General features: G+C 39.4%; 1 protein-coding gene across 1 annotated transcript in view; it reads left to right on the plus strand.

The window, feature by feature from the left end:
* Nucleotides 1-387: 387 nt before the first annotated feature.
* Nucleotides 388-15,490, plus strand: part of LOC104508481 (probable lysosomal cobalamin transporter) — a gene marked incomplete at its 3' end in the record, with an annotated part of 46,158 nt that continues 31,055 nt past the window's right edge. The window contains exons 1-2 of the mRNA XM_010150125.1: nucleotides 388-573; nucleotides 9,311-9,371. Of these exons, the coding sequence (XP_010148427.1) occupies nucleotides 388-573; nucleotides 9,311-9,371 (247 nt within the window). The remainder of the gene's footprint in view (nucleotides 574-9,310; nucleotides 9,372-15,490) is intronic.

A 15,490-nucleotide genomic window follows, 5' to 3' on the forward strand; every position in this document is an offset into this window, starting at 1 on the left:
GGCTGCTCCTGCCTCCGCGGCCCTTCGCTGTCCTAGCTCTGGGTTCCCCGCCCGGCCGCCTCGCTCGGCCCGTGGCCCCTCCGCTGGCCCTGGCAGCCAGCCCTTCCCTGAATCCCCTGCACGGCAAGCTGGGGGCGTGGGGGTGGCTTGCGCTCCCTCCTAGTCTGTCAGCGCTGCCTGTTGGGTGTGGGAGTGCTGATGTTGCTTAAGCTGCTCTTAGCGAAGGTACTCGGAGAGAACTGCGCGTGACGAATGTAACACCGATGTTTGGGGCTCGGGTAAAAAGTGTTGGAGCAGTGCCAGCCTTTAGCACCAAGGTGCAGGGTCTAACTTCAGTGTCTGCCTTCCCGCGTCCTTATTACTCAACTCGTAACCGTCTTTCCCTGTATGTTTCAGGCTATTTTAATTTTCTGCTGGGTTTATGTGCGCAAGTATCAGAGTCGTCGAGAAAGTGAAGTGATTTCTACCATAACGGCTATCTTCGCATTGGCAGTTGCTCTTATCTCGTCAGCATTATTACCAGTGGACATCTTTTTGGTTTCTTATATGAAAAATCAAAATGGTACATTTAAGGTATGGACATATTAAAAGTGTTAATTGCCTTTTCAAAGAAACTCTTGTGTTGAAAGATGATGTTCTTGTGTTGTCGAAGTGTTCAAAACAAATGCTACTACCTGTTCTAGTGCCCAGCTTTCTTGGAAAGCTGGGAACTAGTACTGTGAATACAACACTGAGCTCTGTTTGTTGCTTGAACTGAATTTCAGTTTTCGCTTTTGCCATTTATTTTTGATATTCTACTAATCTCCAAATGCTTGTTCCTTCTATTGTGCTAAAAGGCACGTGTATGCCATCCTCGAGATAAAGAAATCTCTTCAATGTTCCTTTTCAGTACATCATGATGGGGCATTTTAGAGTGGAATTTGTTGCCCCTTTGCTCAAAAAGAGACTCTATTGCCCATTTGCTGCTTAAGATTATTTTGGTTGTCTTTTTCTTCCTAGAGTTCTCAATCTGGTAGTGAAACATTAACACAGTAAATATTTATAAGTCTTAATCTACTGTGCTGGGTTCACTCAGAAGGAGTTAACTCTTTACTGTGGCTGCTAGGAAACTGTGTTCCTGGATGCAGCGAGCAGCACTGATAAGTTCTTAGCTGGCGCTGGGAAATGCCTGCACTGAATTCAAGGTCTTTCTCAGCTTCTGATACTGCAGCTGCATTCCCAACTTTCTCACCCCAAGTGGTGTGGGAGGACATAAAGTTCAGACAGCTGACCCAAACTGACCAAGGGAGTATTTCTTTGGGGGAAGTACATAGGTGGGAATGGGGTCTGGCAGCCATTACACTCTCACTCTTACACTTGCTAACATTCTCTCTCTTAACTCTTGTTAGTTGCTTTGGTAACTCCTTTTCTGGCTTGTTTCTGAGTGAGTTGGTGGTTCTGTTAGCTTTCATGGCTTGTACTGCCTCTGTTAGGGCTTGCTTGAAATCTGCAATTGCTCTTGGGTTCTGGCTTTCAGGCTGTCTGACTCTTACTTCTCGGGATCTGGTTGTGGGTGGTGAGCACTTGTATGTTTAAATTTTTTTATTTTAATTACTTATTAGTAGTATTTGTATATATTAGAATTAATTAGTAAATAGATCTTATCTCAATTTTATGAGCTTCCTTGCTTGTGGGTTTTCCCTCCCCCCCCCATTCTTCCCCTCTACTGGAGGAAGGGAAGGGGGATCTATTAGAGCAGCTTCGGGGTGTTTTGCTAGCCAGAGTTAAACCATGACATCTACCTATAGTGTAGAGCAGGAGTTAATAAGCACTTTTTTTTAAAGAAGGAAAGCTGGAAAAACCCTTGGGGAGGGGAATACATTAGTTTGTCTTCTTGGGTGACACCACCTTAGCTGAATACTGTTTTTATAAGCTTAAACTGTAGGGGGTTGCAGTGCGAAATGAGCTCCTAATGCGATGAGTACTTAATGTGGCCTGCTCTAAGCATTGGTGTAAGTGAGAGTTCTTCGCAGTGCTTAAAGCATTGGCCTTATTAATTTGCAAGGAGGGTTCTTGAAGGTAGTGACCCAGTGTCTTTGAGGATACTACTGTTACAAACAGGAGCATGTTAATAACTTGAATAACAGCTATTAGATTTTGGAGGCTACCTGAATGTGTAGTAAAAGAGATGATCCTGAAACAAATGAAAGAGTGGGCAGATGGTAAATGCTTGCACACTAGACTCAAAGACTTGAGTAGTAGTGCACTACTACTCAAAGTAGTCCCTTCAGCACTACTTCCAAAGGGAAACCTAAGTCCTGCCAGATCCTTGGTAATACTACAGAACTAGCTTGTAGCCAATGCAGTGCCTTTTGGCTGGTGCTCATGCAAGTGCAAGTCACAAGAAGTCTTTAGAATTGAGTTGTGGTGTGGCTTGTGTTGTTGTTGTACTTATTGCTCAGTGGTAATACAGAATAAATTAAACTATTGTTCAATGTCATCTTTAAAATTTTGTCTTCAGACCTTGTTTGTTCAGAATTAAAATGGATGTAGATGATAGAAGCCTCTTGTATGTCATGATACCAGCAGTTCAATGAGAATAATACTGAATATTATGAAATATATTGAGCCAGACTAGCTAGAGAAATAACGATGTAACTAGGCCCAGCTGAAAAATGCACATCTGCTGGGGACTAAGCAGAATTTCCTGTTGCAAGGGAGACCTATCTTGTTACTGTATGCATTCCCTGATTTCAGAAACAAACCTGTGAGGAGAATAGGAAGCCAATGTGGTCACTATAGTCTTGCTTAAGGAAATGTGCTTAATAGAAGATTACCATAACTTAACTACTGTTTATTTGTAACTGGCCACATGCTGTGATATGGTGGTGCAGGTATATTCTGTTTAGAAGATGTACATGAAAAAAGCTTTCATGCTTGTGGTAAAGCTTTTATTTCTTTTAAAGTAGCTTTGTTTATGCTTCTGAGGCTTCATGGTCCTGCTTAGTTCCTAATGTTTATAGATGCTGCTTTTGGCCTGTTGAACTAAATTATTCCATACTGCCTTGTAGAAGAACTCTTCCTTTTTTTTTCTTAAGATTCGGCTGAATGAGTTTCTAGCTTTGCAGCAATAACAGGAGATCTGATATTAACACCTGTGTTGGATCAAATGTATTGAAATTGTGATATTGAAATATTAATGTGGGCTTCTTGATAAAGTTGAGTGAATCTAAGTCAGTCAGAACATACAAACCTATATGTAAACACACAGCTTTGTTATTTGGTAATATCAGTTTGGGAGTAATGTCAAGTTAGGAGGTTGACAGCATCTTAACATAAGATCTTTTGGAAGTGTTAAAGCTTCTGATGCTATCCTGGGTAATATGCTTCTCTGTTACTCCTTTACAAGTAGGACAGACTTGACTGGGTTCAGAGTATTTCCAGGAGACTGCTGCCCTTCCTCTGGGCTGTACTTTTAAACCCAGCACCTCCAAGGCCCTCTACCTGATGCTGGGGCCTGAAGGACCTATGACTCTGTCAAGAACCCTTTGTTGTTTTGGATGGCCAGAGTGAGTTAAGTCTTCACTAGATTCTTCCTAGTGAATTTCTGAGGCAGATCCAGGCAGCAGATGTGGATAAGAATTCTCTGTAAAGAAATCATTAGTTCATCAAAAAACCTTCCAAGTAGATGATTTTAGAGCTCATTCCAAAAGACCTGTGGCAGTTATCCACATCCTAGGTGAACATTTTCTTCTGTATGCATTCTCTTCCCTACCTCCCAACTGTAATTCCCAGTATCAGTGTTACAGAGATGAGAAGGTAAAGGATGCTTAACTTATGAGGAAGAGGTACTATAAGTGGACTTTTAGTTAATTTTTAATGCATCTGACCCTACTATCTACTCAGATACTCTTGAGGTTCTTCTGTGAACAAACCTGTAGCAAACTTGGGGAGAAACAGTTGAGGATAATAACAGGTTAAATTGCAGGCGTAGTCTGATGGCTCAAAGTTCTCACTGTGAATTGTGTGGTCAGCTGCAAGTGAAGGTGTGTGTCCTGGCTACAGTGACGTGTGTGTCCTGGCTACAGTGACGGGCTTAGTTGTCTGATTGCCTTTGGTACCCATGCAGATTATCCTTCTCTGAAGGCTGTCGAAATGATGCTGCTTTCTGGATGAATTCACTTTAAACAGTGTTGTGTAGCCCTTTCCCACCATGTGTTTCAAGGTGTCTTCCTTGATAAGGGTCATGTGCTGTGTCTTGGTCAGCCTTTGTTAACCTTGAGGTTTTGTCCATTTCAACAGGACTTAACTTACCTTTTATTTAGAGATCTATGAACAACATGTTGTTTGCTATAAACAAATGGCTTGTGGTGTTTGGTACCTGTTGGGGTCTTTCACGGTGTTTTGTGGGACTTATCAAGTATTGTCTTAAAGCTTTCTATAGGCACTGTGTTGAGCAGTTTTGGTATTAGAAGGTTTTGCAAAGTAGTTGTATAGTCCTTTAGGAAATGACCAGTGATTCATGCTTGTGGGTGGTCATTATTCCTGTGGATAATAGAACTCATTGCAACAACACCTCTTCTGCAGGCTGGGATTACTTTGATTTATAGCGCTGTTAAGTAGGAAAGCAGGCTTTTGGTTCTAGTACTAACCAAAAAAGAACATGAGTATTATCTTGTAAGTGCAGTCCTGATAATATTCACCAGCACCACTTTTATCTTGAAGGTTTTGGCTGTTTGCATTGACAGTGCTTTAGTTTGTGCAATGCACTTCAAATATATCCAGTTGGATCTGATATGTTTGATCTGAAAGCTTGTTTGATTTATAACAAGCACTTGGGAACAGAAAACCTCACCCTAGCTTAAAGACTTAAGATTGCTGCTGGAACCCAAGACCTCTGGGTCTGACCTACAAGTCTCATAAATATTTAAAACACAGCTGATGCTGTCTTGCAGCAGGAAGGCTGCTTAAAACAAGGATGCTGTTGTCACCACAGTGTTTTTTAATCTATTGCTGATGCAGCAGAAGGCAGGGGAGGTGATGAGAACTCTTTTTGAAATGTATGGCTCCTTGCTACTACATGAAGTTAAAAGCCAGTGGCATTTCTGTTAGTCTAGTTAGACTGTACACCTCACAAACCTTGGGTGTCTGCCTGAGCTGTTAAAAGTCAGTTGTCTCCTTAATGATGCAAGGATTAGCATCTGTTTAACAAGAGATCCTTTTTGCAGACCATTCTAAAAAAGATTTTTTTTGCATCTTGGGGGAAACTCATTATGTAGCTGCTCAGAATACAGAACCACTAGAAATATCAGATATTTTTTATTCTAGAAAGGTGTTAGCTGAGAAAAGATGATTGTCTGAGACCATGTTTCCTGTCTTGAGTAGGAATTGCTACTTGTGAAGTAACAATATATAGCCAAAATATTCATGGTAGCCAGATGTGGATGAGACATGCATGTTTCTGGATGTGATTCTCCATCTGGTAGTCAGAACCTTGGTTCTGTCCCATTTTTAAGGTAATAGGCTGGAAATTGGAGACCTGGGTATGAAATTTCTTTGTATCTAACCATGCTATGACCCACTCTACAGTCTCTGTTATTGTATTTTTCTTTTGTTGCTGAAGCCTTGGGCAGAGGGTAATCAGCAGAATGACAGCTTCATCTACATTTGAAACACCGCAAATACTGAAACCTGGAACATCATGCCCCTTTAAGCTCTAAGGTGCAGCTGCAGAGAATGTATCTTCACTTGGTACTCACTAAATTTTTGTAGGCTCCAGCAGTGATAGTAGAAATGTCCCCTTTAACAGGGACAAAAGAATGAACTTGATGGCCATTCTATCCAAAAAGTGGGGAAGGTAGAAACTTTGGGGAAGTGATCTGTACCGTTCTGTTGAATTTTGTTAATGTAAATCCCTCAGTGGACACATTTGCTGGGAGAAGGAAAACTGCTGAGTGATTACTGGCAGAAGCAACTGTTCTTAATATGTTTTTCTGTGAATTTAATTGTAAAATGAATCTTTTGAGGGAGCTTTGTTTTAGCTTTAGCATTTAGGTAAGCTGGAAGTATCTTAAATTTCCTCTTATGTCCTTATTTACATAGCAACACTTTACTAATCTATTTACTTTTTACACTTGTAACTGTATTTACATTTCCTGAATCCTCCAGCATGGCTGGTGTTAAGGAATACTTAAGAATAATAGCCATCATACTCATTGCACATCCTTAGGATTTGTTGATTCCCTTATCTATCAGTCCAGTGCATTGTTACTGGTGTTTTAAAGGTGGCATCATGTTTGCTTGCTCAACTGCAAGAAACTAATGAAGTATAGCAAAACAGTGCCAGAGTACCTGAATTCTGCAGATCTTAAGAGAATTTGTGGTCGCACTTTCACATCTTCAACTGCTGTTGAAGGCAGCAATGAACTCTCACCTTCTTAATCTATTGTGCTTCTAAGGTATTTGCTGTCTATATTGTAAGTTTGAGTCATAACGGATAGAGAAGAAAACAGACTAGATCTAGAGGCTATCCAGATGAGTTCTCATCCAAGTTCTGTGTGCTTGTGCAGTAAATTCAACCTATCAACTTGATATATCAGCGCTGCTGCTGAGAATGTTCGAGACATTCTGACGACTCACTGGATAGCAATGCTTCTTGCTTTTGACAAAACAGTGCTGCTGTCACCAGCTTTTCAAACAGCTCAGCTGAAGTGGTTATTGCTTTTTCATTGCTGATGGTGTGTGCATATGGATAACTTGCCAGTAAGAGTAAGGATTTTTACATCCTTAGCTTGTGTAAATGTGGGGCTTCAGCAGCTGACTGAAAAATGACCTAAAGATATGACATACTATTAAACTGGGTAAGTTCAGGCACATAGACACGATGCTGAAATACACACATCTTTGCAACTTTGTATCTTTTAATCACAAAATGGTTTGGGTTGGAAGGGACCTTTAAAGATCATCTACTTCCAACCGCCCTGCCATGGGCAGGGACACCTTCCACTAGACCAGGTTGCTCAAAGCCTCATCCAGCCTGGCCTTGAACACTTAATGTAAGGTAGCATCTCAGTATTTTAATAATGCTGTTCAGATGGGAACTTCAGGAAAACAGTCTGCCCTCTGGTATTATGTAAAGAGCTTCATTGCTTAGGCCAGAAACTCAAGAGTAGCATACAGTCAGTATGTGTTACATGTGTTACACACAGTGTGTAAGCTCTGCCAGTGTGCATGGTATCAAATAATCCAGTTACTTTTTTCTAATACCTGATTTAAGGTACTATTTTCTGAAGGTAATTCAAGTCTTGGTGAAACTAAAAGATAAAGGCTCATACTTCTGGAAGAGGAGATGATTGCTTAAACTGAGTGGATAACTAATACAAATAAAAGCTTGCAACCTGCAACTGAGGATAACAAGGCTATTTGTTATTCTTATGTCAAAGTACCATTATATCTGTATATATAAATCCTAGCCATAGGTAGTTGGGGTTCTCAGCCTGGACAAGAGAAGGCTCTGGGGAGACCTTATTGCAGCCTTTCAGTATACAAAGAGCTTATAACAAAGATGGAGAAGCACTTTGGACCAGGGCCTGTGTTGACAGGACAAGGGGCAACAGTTTTAAACTGAAAGGGGTTGGATTTAGGCTGGACTTAAAGAAGAAATTTCTTTCATGGTAAGGGTAGTGAGACTCCAGAACAGGTTGCCCAGAGAAGCTGTGGATGTCCCCTCCCTGGAAGTGTTCAAGGCCAGGCTGGATGGGGCTTTGAGCAACCTGGTCTAGTGGAAGGTGTCCCTGCCCATGGCAGGGAGTTGGACTAGATGATCTTTGAATGTCCCTTCCAGCCCAGACAATGATGATTTTAAGAGACCCTGTTATCAAGATACTGTGGGAATTAGCACAATACCTTTGTAAGCTGCCAAAATTACTTTGTTTTTTTCTGGTCTGTAAAATCTTCCCTTTATGAAACTGTTATGCTTATTCCTGTATGCCTAGTCATTTGCACTTTGCTAGCACTCTAGCCAATTATTTTTTAGAAGTAGCATTTTTAATCTATTTGTGCTCCTTAATGAGTGATTCCCTTGTAGTATTGCCAAATACAGTAGTAACTGGAAGTGAACTATTGTAGAGATTCTCAGAAGGATATGGGTCTTCCTATACTAGTCATATCCAGACTTACATGCTTGAAAAGTAGATGTTTGATACCTTAGGGCTGTCAGAGCAGAATTAATTTTTCTTCCTGATTTGAAGTTCTAAAGCAAATACTGCTTATCAAATTTGACTGCCCTTTCTGTTGAGCTGCATCTAAAAAATGCTATTTTGATTGTCTGACTTTTCTTTCTAGGTGTTCCCAAACTCTAGTTTGTGGTGCTGTTTCTGTGACTGAAATTCAGTAATGTGGCTCTTGGCCTCAAGTGGGATTTTGGGGAATGCTCTTTTAGCAGTTTCCAGTGTCAGCCTTATTGATATAAAACTAGTGCTTTCTTTGAGAGGTATTGACTTCAGAATGAGTGGATCCTTGACTTGATTGGGTCCCTCCATTAATGCTTTGCACATGCATATTTTCTGGAGTTATAAAGCAGATGTAAATGTGTTAATTATAAATTTAAATCCAATGAATCCCACTACTGGGTTGGGTAACTCATACAGCTTAGTTGTCTGCAGTAATTTCTAATGTACCACACTGCTTCCAAATCATCATGTGTTGGGTTTTGTAGAAAAGTCATACTGAGGACACCTTTGTCCCTGCAAGGCCTTGACTTTGAAGTTTAGTGTTTCCTGCAATGCTCAGAGTCCAAAAAATAGTACTAGAACTGCAAATAGCCATACCTCCAGTTGTCTTGTATGAAACATTTTGAAAAACTATTCAGATTGAACTTCAGATTCAGTAGCTGCACTGTCTGATACACAGGAATTAAAAGTCAGTTTCATATAATAGGGAATTTAGAATGCCACTTAAATATTAGTACAGAACAGAAGTAAATTGTTAGCTGCTAAAAATTATAATGATTAATTTTATTTCAATTGTACATTGACAGTATAATGTATAGTAACTAAGGATTCTTAATCTGGAAAAAATAGAGCTTTAAGTTTGAGGTTAACAGCCAAAGTGAGTATAAGCATTCAGGATACCACTGCAGCATCTGTCCCCTGAAATGCAGCACGCTCCATCTTTGATTTAGCTCTAACTTAAATTCCAACACTTAAAGTGTACAAACTGGGTGTGTAACTCTTCCTTAGGTATTTAATGAGTGTTTTTTCAGTTTAAAAATCCTATTGAATGAAGTATTCATCTGTTTCATTTATTAAATGCTTCTGTTCTTTATTACTAGGACTGGGCTGATGCTAATGTTTCAAGACAAATTGAAGACACTGTACTTTATGGATACTACAGTAAGTATTTTTTAACTTTTTTTAATTAATAGGATGTTTAAGTGGAGGCATGAAGTTTAGAGGTCATGCTGGATTATGCCTTTCTGGTTAAATATTAGTTTTACACTTAGTGCCCTTCAGTGAAATTTTTACTTTCAGGAGCCCCCTAAAAATGCAAACATACTGAAGGCCAATCCATGAAAAGGCTAATGGTTTCTCTCATACTGTTTACATGTTTCCTCTGTCTGTGTTTAGAGGCCCATTAAGGGGAGACTTTAGGTGTTGCTGTAAGTTTTATGGCATTTAACATAGGCAGCAATGGGAAACTTGCCTACCATATATAAAATTTTATGCAAATGTGAGTCTAACACTTGTTTTAGGTGTTCAGATTCAGCAACTACCATATTCAAAGGAAGAGCTTTATGTAATAGAGCATAAAGGTGTTGATTCCAAAGAGGTAACCCTAAACAAAACTGAAACAGAAAACTGGAATCGAATCTAATAAAATAACTGTTCACTCAGCCTCTGTACTTTTAGATCAGTTTATTTTAGTTTCCCTTATGAAAAATTCTACAATTAACAAATACATGTAAGAGGTGGCTAAGGGTGATGCTTATCATGGTTTGAGTGAAATGCCTGCCTTGGTCAGTGGTACAGACTCAGAGTTACCTGCTTTTGGTCACATTTCTTAAGTGTTGAGGTTTTTGTCTCTTGGAAGACTATGGATTGGCTTTTCCGAATTTTTTTTATTGGGAAATAATAGGTTCTACATAGTGGACATTTTTGCCAAGTTAGAGAATACTTACTGCCTGCCAGTGATAGCAACAAACTAGAATGTGTGCAGTTTCATGCTGACTGAAGCCTAAAGCCAAAAGTAGTGAAGAAACTTCTCTGATTTCACAAAGGAAGTTTTTTAAACACTAGTTTATCTCCCACAAAGATTGTTCACTATAGAATAGTGGAATTTCTTTGTGTTTACTTTTTACTCTTGTTAGGTTGCTGTGGTCTTGTTAAAACAGCCCAAGCATTTTACAACTCCTTATGTGGAAGAGTCTTCAAACTCTTCTGTGGTACACTTCCTATAGATTTGTGAGACTGCATGAATTTCCGTAAGATGTTTTTGCCCAACTGAGTCTCCTTTTTAAAACAGGATGTCTCTTGGTAAAGCCTGAACTAATTTTTGAAATAGATTTGAGCTTAAACCTGAAACTGCTTTTGCCCTTATCGGGACAGGTCTACTTGAAATACTGTAGGACTAATATTTTATTTCATAGCATATCCTCCAGATGGTGGTAGAGATTTAAAGATGGTTTTAAAAATATTTTTCTTTTGTGATTTTTAATTTGAGGAATTGATGCATACTTTAATAACTAGAGCTACATTGAAGTGAACAGTAATAGGTAACTTATTTTTCAGAAGTCTCCATCATTCCTTCATAAAACCACAACTTAATGCAGTTCTTGCATCATTAGGTCTAGTCCCCTGCTGCTGTTGCACAGCGTAGTGACATGAAAGCTGAGAAGGAATAAGTTCAATAATTCTTCCATTCCTATAATACTATTCCATTTTTCTATTCATATCCTCAAAAGTATTGGGTCTTGGCATTTAAAAAAACCAAAACCAAACAGAATGAATCTCCTTTTGTACTTAGACATGAATACCAATAGTGTCTTATCTCTCCTGAATATGCAGTGATAACTCATGGGTCTTGCCTTCTGTAGGTATACTGCCAACTTACAGTATGACTAATCAGTATGCTTTAGTCACTGGCCTTCAGTCAAGTCACTTCAAGTTGTAGCAAGAAGTTGGAGTCTGTAGTTCAACTGATTTAGAATATTAAGGATTACTTTACTACCTGTATTTCAGTTTACTCAAAACTGTCACTAAATGTAGAAAAGCATGGGGTTTGTTTTTTGGGGTGTGTTTTACAATGTTATTAGTCCCCATGAACACTGTTTTCTCTCACACCCAACTGGTTTCTGGGCTAAACTGATAAAAAGTAGAATGGCTTTGTACTGGTAGAATGACAAATGAGGTACCTTTCAGAACAAAGCTTGAAATAACTGTATATTGAAGCGGGACTTGAGTAGCCTATAAGCTTTACTTGGGAAACCAGTTTACTGCTTGCTTTGAAGCCGTAGTGGCTTAGTATGTTAATTGCTGTAAAACCAGTTGTTGTAGAATGTGTTTGCCAATACTTGAGTGACTGAAGAATGATTAGTGATTGGCAGATGCTATGAAACAGCATGTTAGCTTGAATTTGGGAGGAAAATAATTTTCAGAGAGGTTTATAACTGGAAACTGTCCAATGGCAGTTTCCTCTGTACCACAATTGGGCTGAAAATTGACAGTAACCTGGAGCGGTGTTCTGTTTCTCTTCCTCTAGTAATTAAATTCTACCTGTTTAAGTCAGCTTAACGTTCAGTGACTTTTGGTAAAGTTCGGTGAATGGTGAAAGGATGCCATCCGTAGACCCCAGTCTTCTGTGAGGTAGACAGGGACCTCTTGACCCACATGTTAAGCATATTGCAACTATGTTGTGGCAAGGACTGCCTGCTAAACTCTATGGGGATCTCTTATGGTGTGCTTAAAGTCTCTGCTAAGCTTCTGATTTTCCTTTTTTTTTTTCTTAACTATTGCTGACCTCAGAAAATACTTCTATTTATTGTATAGTGGATCCTAGCTTAAAGTCCTTGAACAAGAATTTATCCAAAATGCAGTATTTGGTGTAACTTAGATGATTTTTGCATGGAGTTCTGTTTACCGCAAGTGTTTGATACAGAATCATTGTCACAGTGACTTGGGCTTCTAGGAAATTAGTAGGCACGTGTCAAATGCAGCTACCTGTCTTTACGGCCTGGTCCTAGGAGAAGACATGCTAAATATCGTGGAAGACTTGCATAGCTGTACTTGACAAATATTGTGGACTTATGTCTATAGAAACACCCTTCTAATAAGTGTAATTTTTGGGAAACAATGTGCCAGAAGATAAACTGCAAGTCTATTTTAATAATATTGACACTTACTGTGGTGAACTGCTTTAACCGGCCTGCTTCAAATAAGTGTCTGATCATGACTTGAAATTCGCTATTGTGTTCCTTCATGTTCACTGGGGAAAACAAGGTGTCTGTTCTTGAAGTCTTGATGAAATAATTGTGTTAGTTACTGACATCCAATTAAAAAAAAAACTATTTGGAAAGAAACGGTTTAGTTTTTCTGGAGTAGTTTGTGACTTTTCAACAGGAGAAGTGAGGGAGTATATGACAAAGCATTGTTTCAAGCAGCTTGGTAGTATTGGTGTTACTCATTGCACCAGTATATGATACCATCTGGAAGAGAAATTTTGTCCTGGAAGAGACTTCTGACAATATAATATGCTTGAGCCTCCTGTAGCTTCTCAAAGGGACTTGAGGGACTATGTTGATTTTAGATACTCTGCTTGAAATCTTCTCAGTTCTTGAAGTTATTTTGGTTCTTTTTACTTACTGCATTTTGATATTCTTTGTTCCTAGTTGCCCTTGCATACCACTAGGAAAAAAAGACCAAGTCAAAATGTAATGAAGGGACTATGGCTGTAACTTACTTGAAGACTGTCAGATCAAACTTGCTTATAGTTAAGGTATCTTTGTATTGATATGGTGCAAAACAGCAGAAAACTAGTCTCTTTGACTTGAGATAAGAATTGCTCTCTGAGAAATATCACTAAAACAAACCTTACCCAAGAATTCTTGCAGAAGATTGCTTAGGCTCTGTGGCAGGAGCCATTGTTGTACTGGCTATACAGTGAAGGACTTTTCCAGTGGCGGTGCTTCAAGCTTGTGATATAATCCAGAGAAGTGTTTTGAAACAGGAGGTGGACTTGTGAACCAGAGCAAAGAGCAGTCCCTAATTTAAAACCAAAGTCCTTAGAAGTGTGATAATGAAAGCTGAGACAGTTTGTCATCTCGCAGGGGAGTTAGGAGGAGGAAGTATCTCTGTCACTTGGTTGACTGGCTGTTTGCTGCTGCAAGACCTTTGAGTTTGAAGGTTAGCTTTCCTGGGAATAAACAGCCCTTTTAGTGGGCAGAACAAGCAATTAGGTGCATGCCCTTGGGTAACTAACTGGTATGAGTTGAAAGATGCTGCTCTTCCTTTTTCAAAAGTTCTGAAAAATACAATTCAAAAAACAGGATCAGTCTCCTGTGTTGTTGATGGGAACTTTGCCAACTCTTATAGTTTCCTTTGTAGTATAATGGGAAGAACAATGTTTTACTACTTTATGTGAGTTATACATTTAATTTTAAGTTTGAACTAAAACATTCTCACTGGCAGTTTGACAACTTCATCTCATGGGTGAACAAAAAGTTCTGCCTTGTAATGATTTTGCTTGGGAAAAGCAAATGCAAAACTGCTTTTAAGTTCAATTTTTTGGTGTTACAGTCCTGTAAAATTACTATGGTAACAAGGTTTTTCAACAGGGTAAAGAAGTTGGAGTTGATGCTACTACATGTAAATAAAATTATCCTCCAGTTGTAACATTAAATCTTGTCTCAAAATACCTTGAAAGCCCAAATCTTCTAAAGAGCACTTTTAAGGTGACCTTGAGGACTAAATGCCAGCAGAGCATCCATGATGGATGGAAAATGCTGAAATGAGTCTCATGCTCAATCTTGTTTATGCAGCTCTTGTCTGAGTTGATACAGAGTATGCTATTAGATCTTCAGTTGTTCTAGTAAAGCATGAATCTGAAGGGATTGTGACTATTTAATGGCTTAAAATATCTGTGAGACAGAAAACTACAACTGAAGTTGACTGCTTCTCATTTTAGGTGGAGGTCATTACCTAACAGGCTTGTGAATGGCCTAAAGGTATTAATCTCTACTTGGGGATTTCCCAAGGTCTTGGCTGAAGAATCCCCAAGAAGAACCATTATAGCTCTACAGGTGTTCTTACTTACACAATTAAGTTGGCAGAAGCAAAGCTTTAGCTGCACCTCGAGTTAATTTGGCTCATTTTTTGTAGCCAGTAGCTTAAATAGTGTGAGAACAATCACTTAAAGCTGGATGCTCTTTTGAAGTGGAGGTGTATTACTTGTACTAGATGAGGTCCAGAAGCATGCTAGTGTGCTCTTTGTCCCTCAAACCCCTGCTTGAGCCACTGTTGACATTTGGTGGATTCTTGTGGTGTGCTGACTTAAATTTCAAAATCGGTAGAAATTAATTTTGACTCTCAGAAGTGCTAAGGTGGAAAGGGGGCTCTGGTTCCTTCTTAATGATCTAGTTTAATATACTACCTATTCACAGCTGTGCATTTAGGCAGCTGGATTAGGTCTAGTTGGATTCTGAATATCCCCAAGAGTGGAGACTCTGCTATGTCTTTTGAGTACCCTGTTCCAGTTTCTGACTGCAGGTAGAATAAAAGTTCATGTTTAAATGAGAATTTCTATGCTTCTGTTTGTACTCATCCCCTTTATCCTTTCCCTGGGCACTACTGAAGTCTGACACAGTCTTCAGTCCCACATAAGTATCTATACATATGCATAAAGATCCCTCCCAAAGCCTTCTCTTATCCAGGCTGAACAATCCCAGCTCTCTCAGGTGCTCAAGCCCTTAATCTTTATTGCTTTTTGCTGGACTCTTCCAGTGTGTCTCTTCTGCTGCACAGCCCAGAATCAGACATGACACTCCAGTTCTGAAATGCTGGTGAGACCACATTGTCAAGAGGAAAAACTACCTTCCATCTAGTGGTGGCACTCTTGCTAGTACAGCCCAAGGTGCTGCTGGCCACTATATATACTCTGATTGCTAGATTTGTGGCTCTTTGCTTCCAGTGTGGCAACTTCAGGTGACTCAGTGCAGGGTCTAGCAAACACTGGAGCTGGTGTAAACAAGAGTTTTAATGACAGGTGGATGGTGGAGAGGGGAAAGTGGGACCCATCCTGTTAAGAAAGTGTAGGGCTTGAGCTGATGGAGTTCTGTGTAAAAGGCATTATTTTGATATGATCTGGAATGAGACTAAGCCATGGGAATCAGTCTTTAACACCGGATAGTGTGGGACTGGCAAAGTAAGTATTTCTTGTAGCTTGCTAACCCTTACCTAAGTTTTAATTATTTAATTATTATTTAAGGGACCTTAAAGATCATCTAGTTCCAACCCCCCTG

Source organism: Eurypyga helias, unplaced genomic scaffold (assembly GCF_000690775.1).
Source record: "Eurypyga helias isolate BGI_N326 unplaced genomic scaffold, ASM69077v1 scaffold7414, whole genome shotgun sequence".
In the NCBI taxonomy this organism is placed as follows: domain Eukaryota; kingdom Metazoa; phylum Chordata; class Aves; order Eurypygiformes; family Eurypygidae; genus Eurypyga; species Eurypyga helias.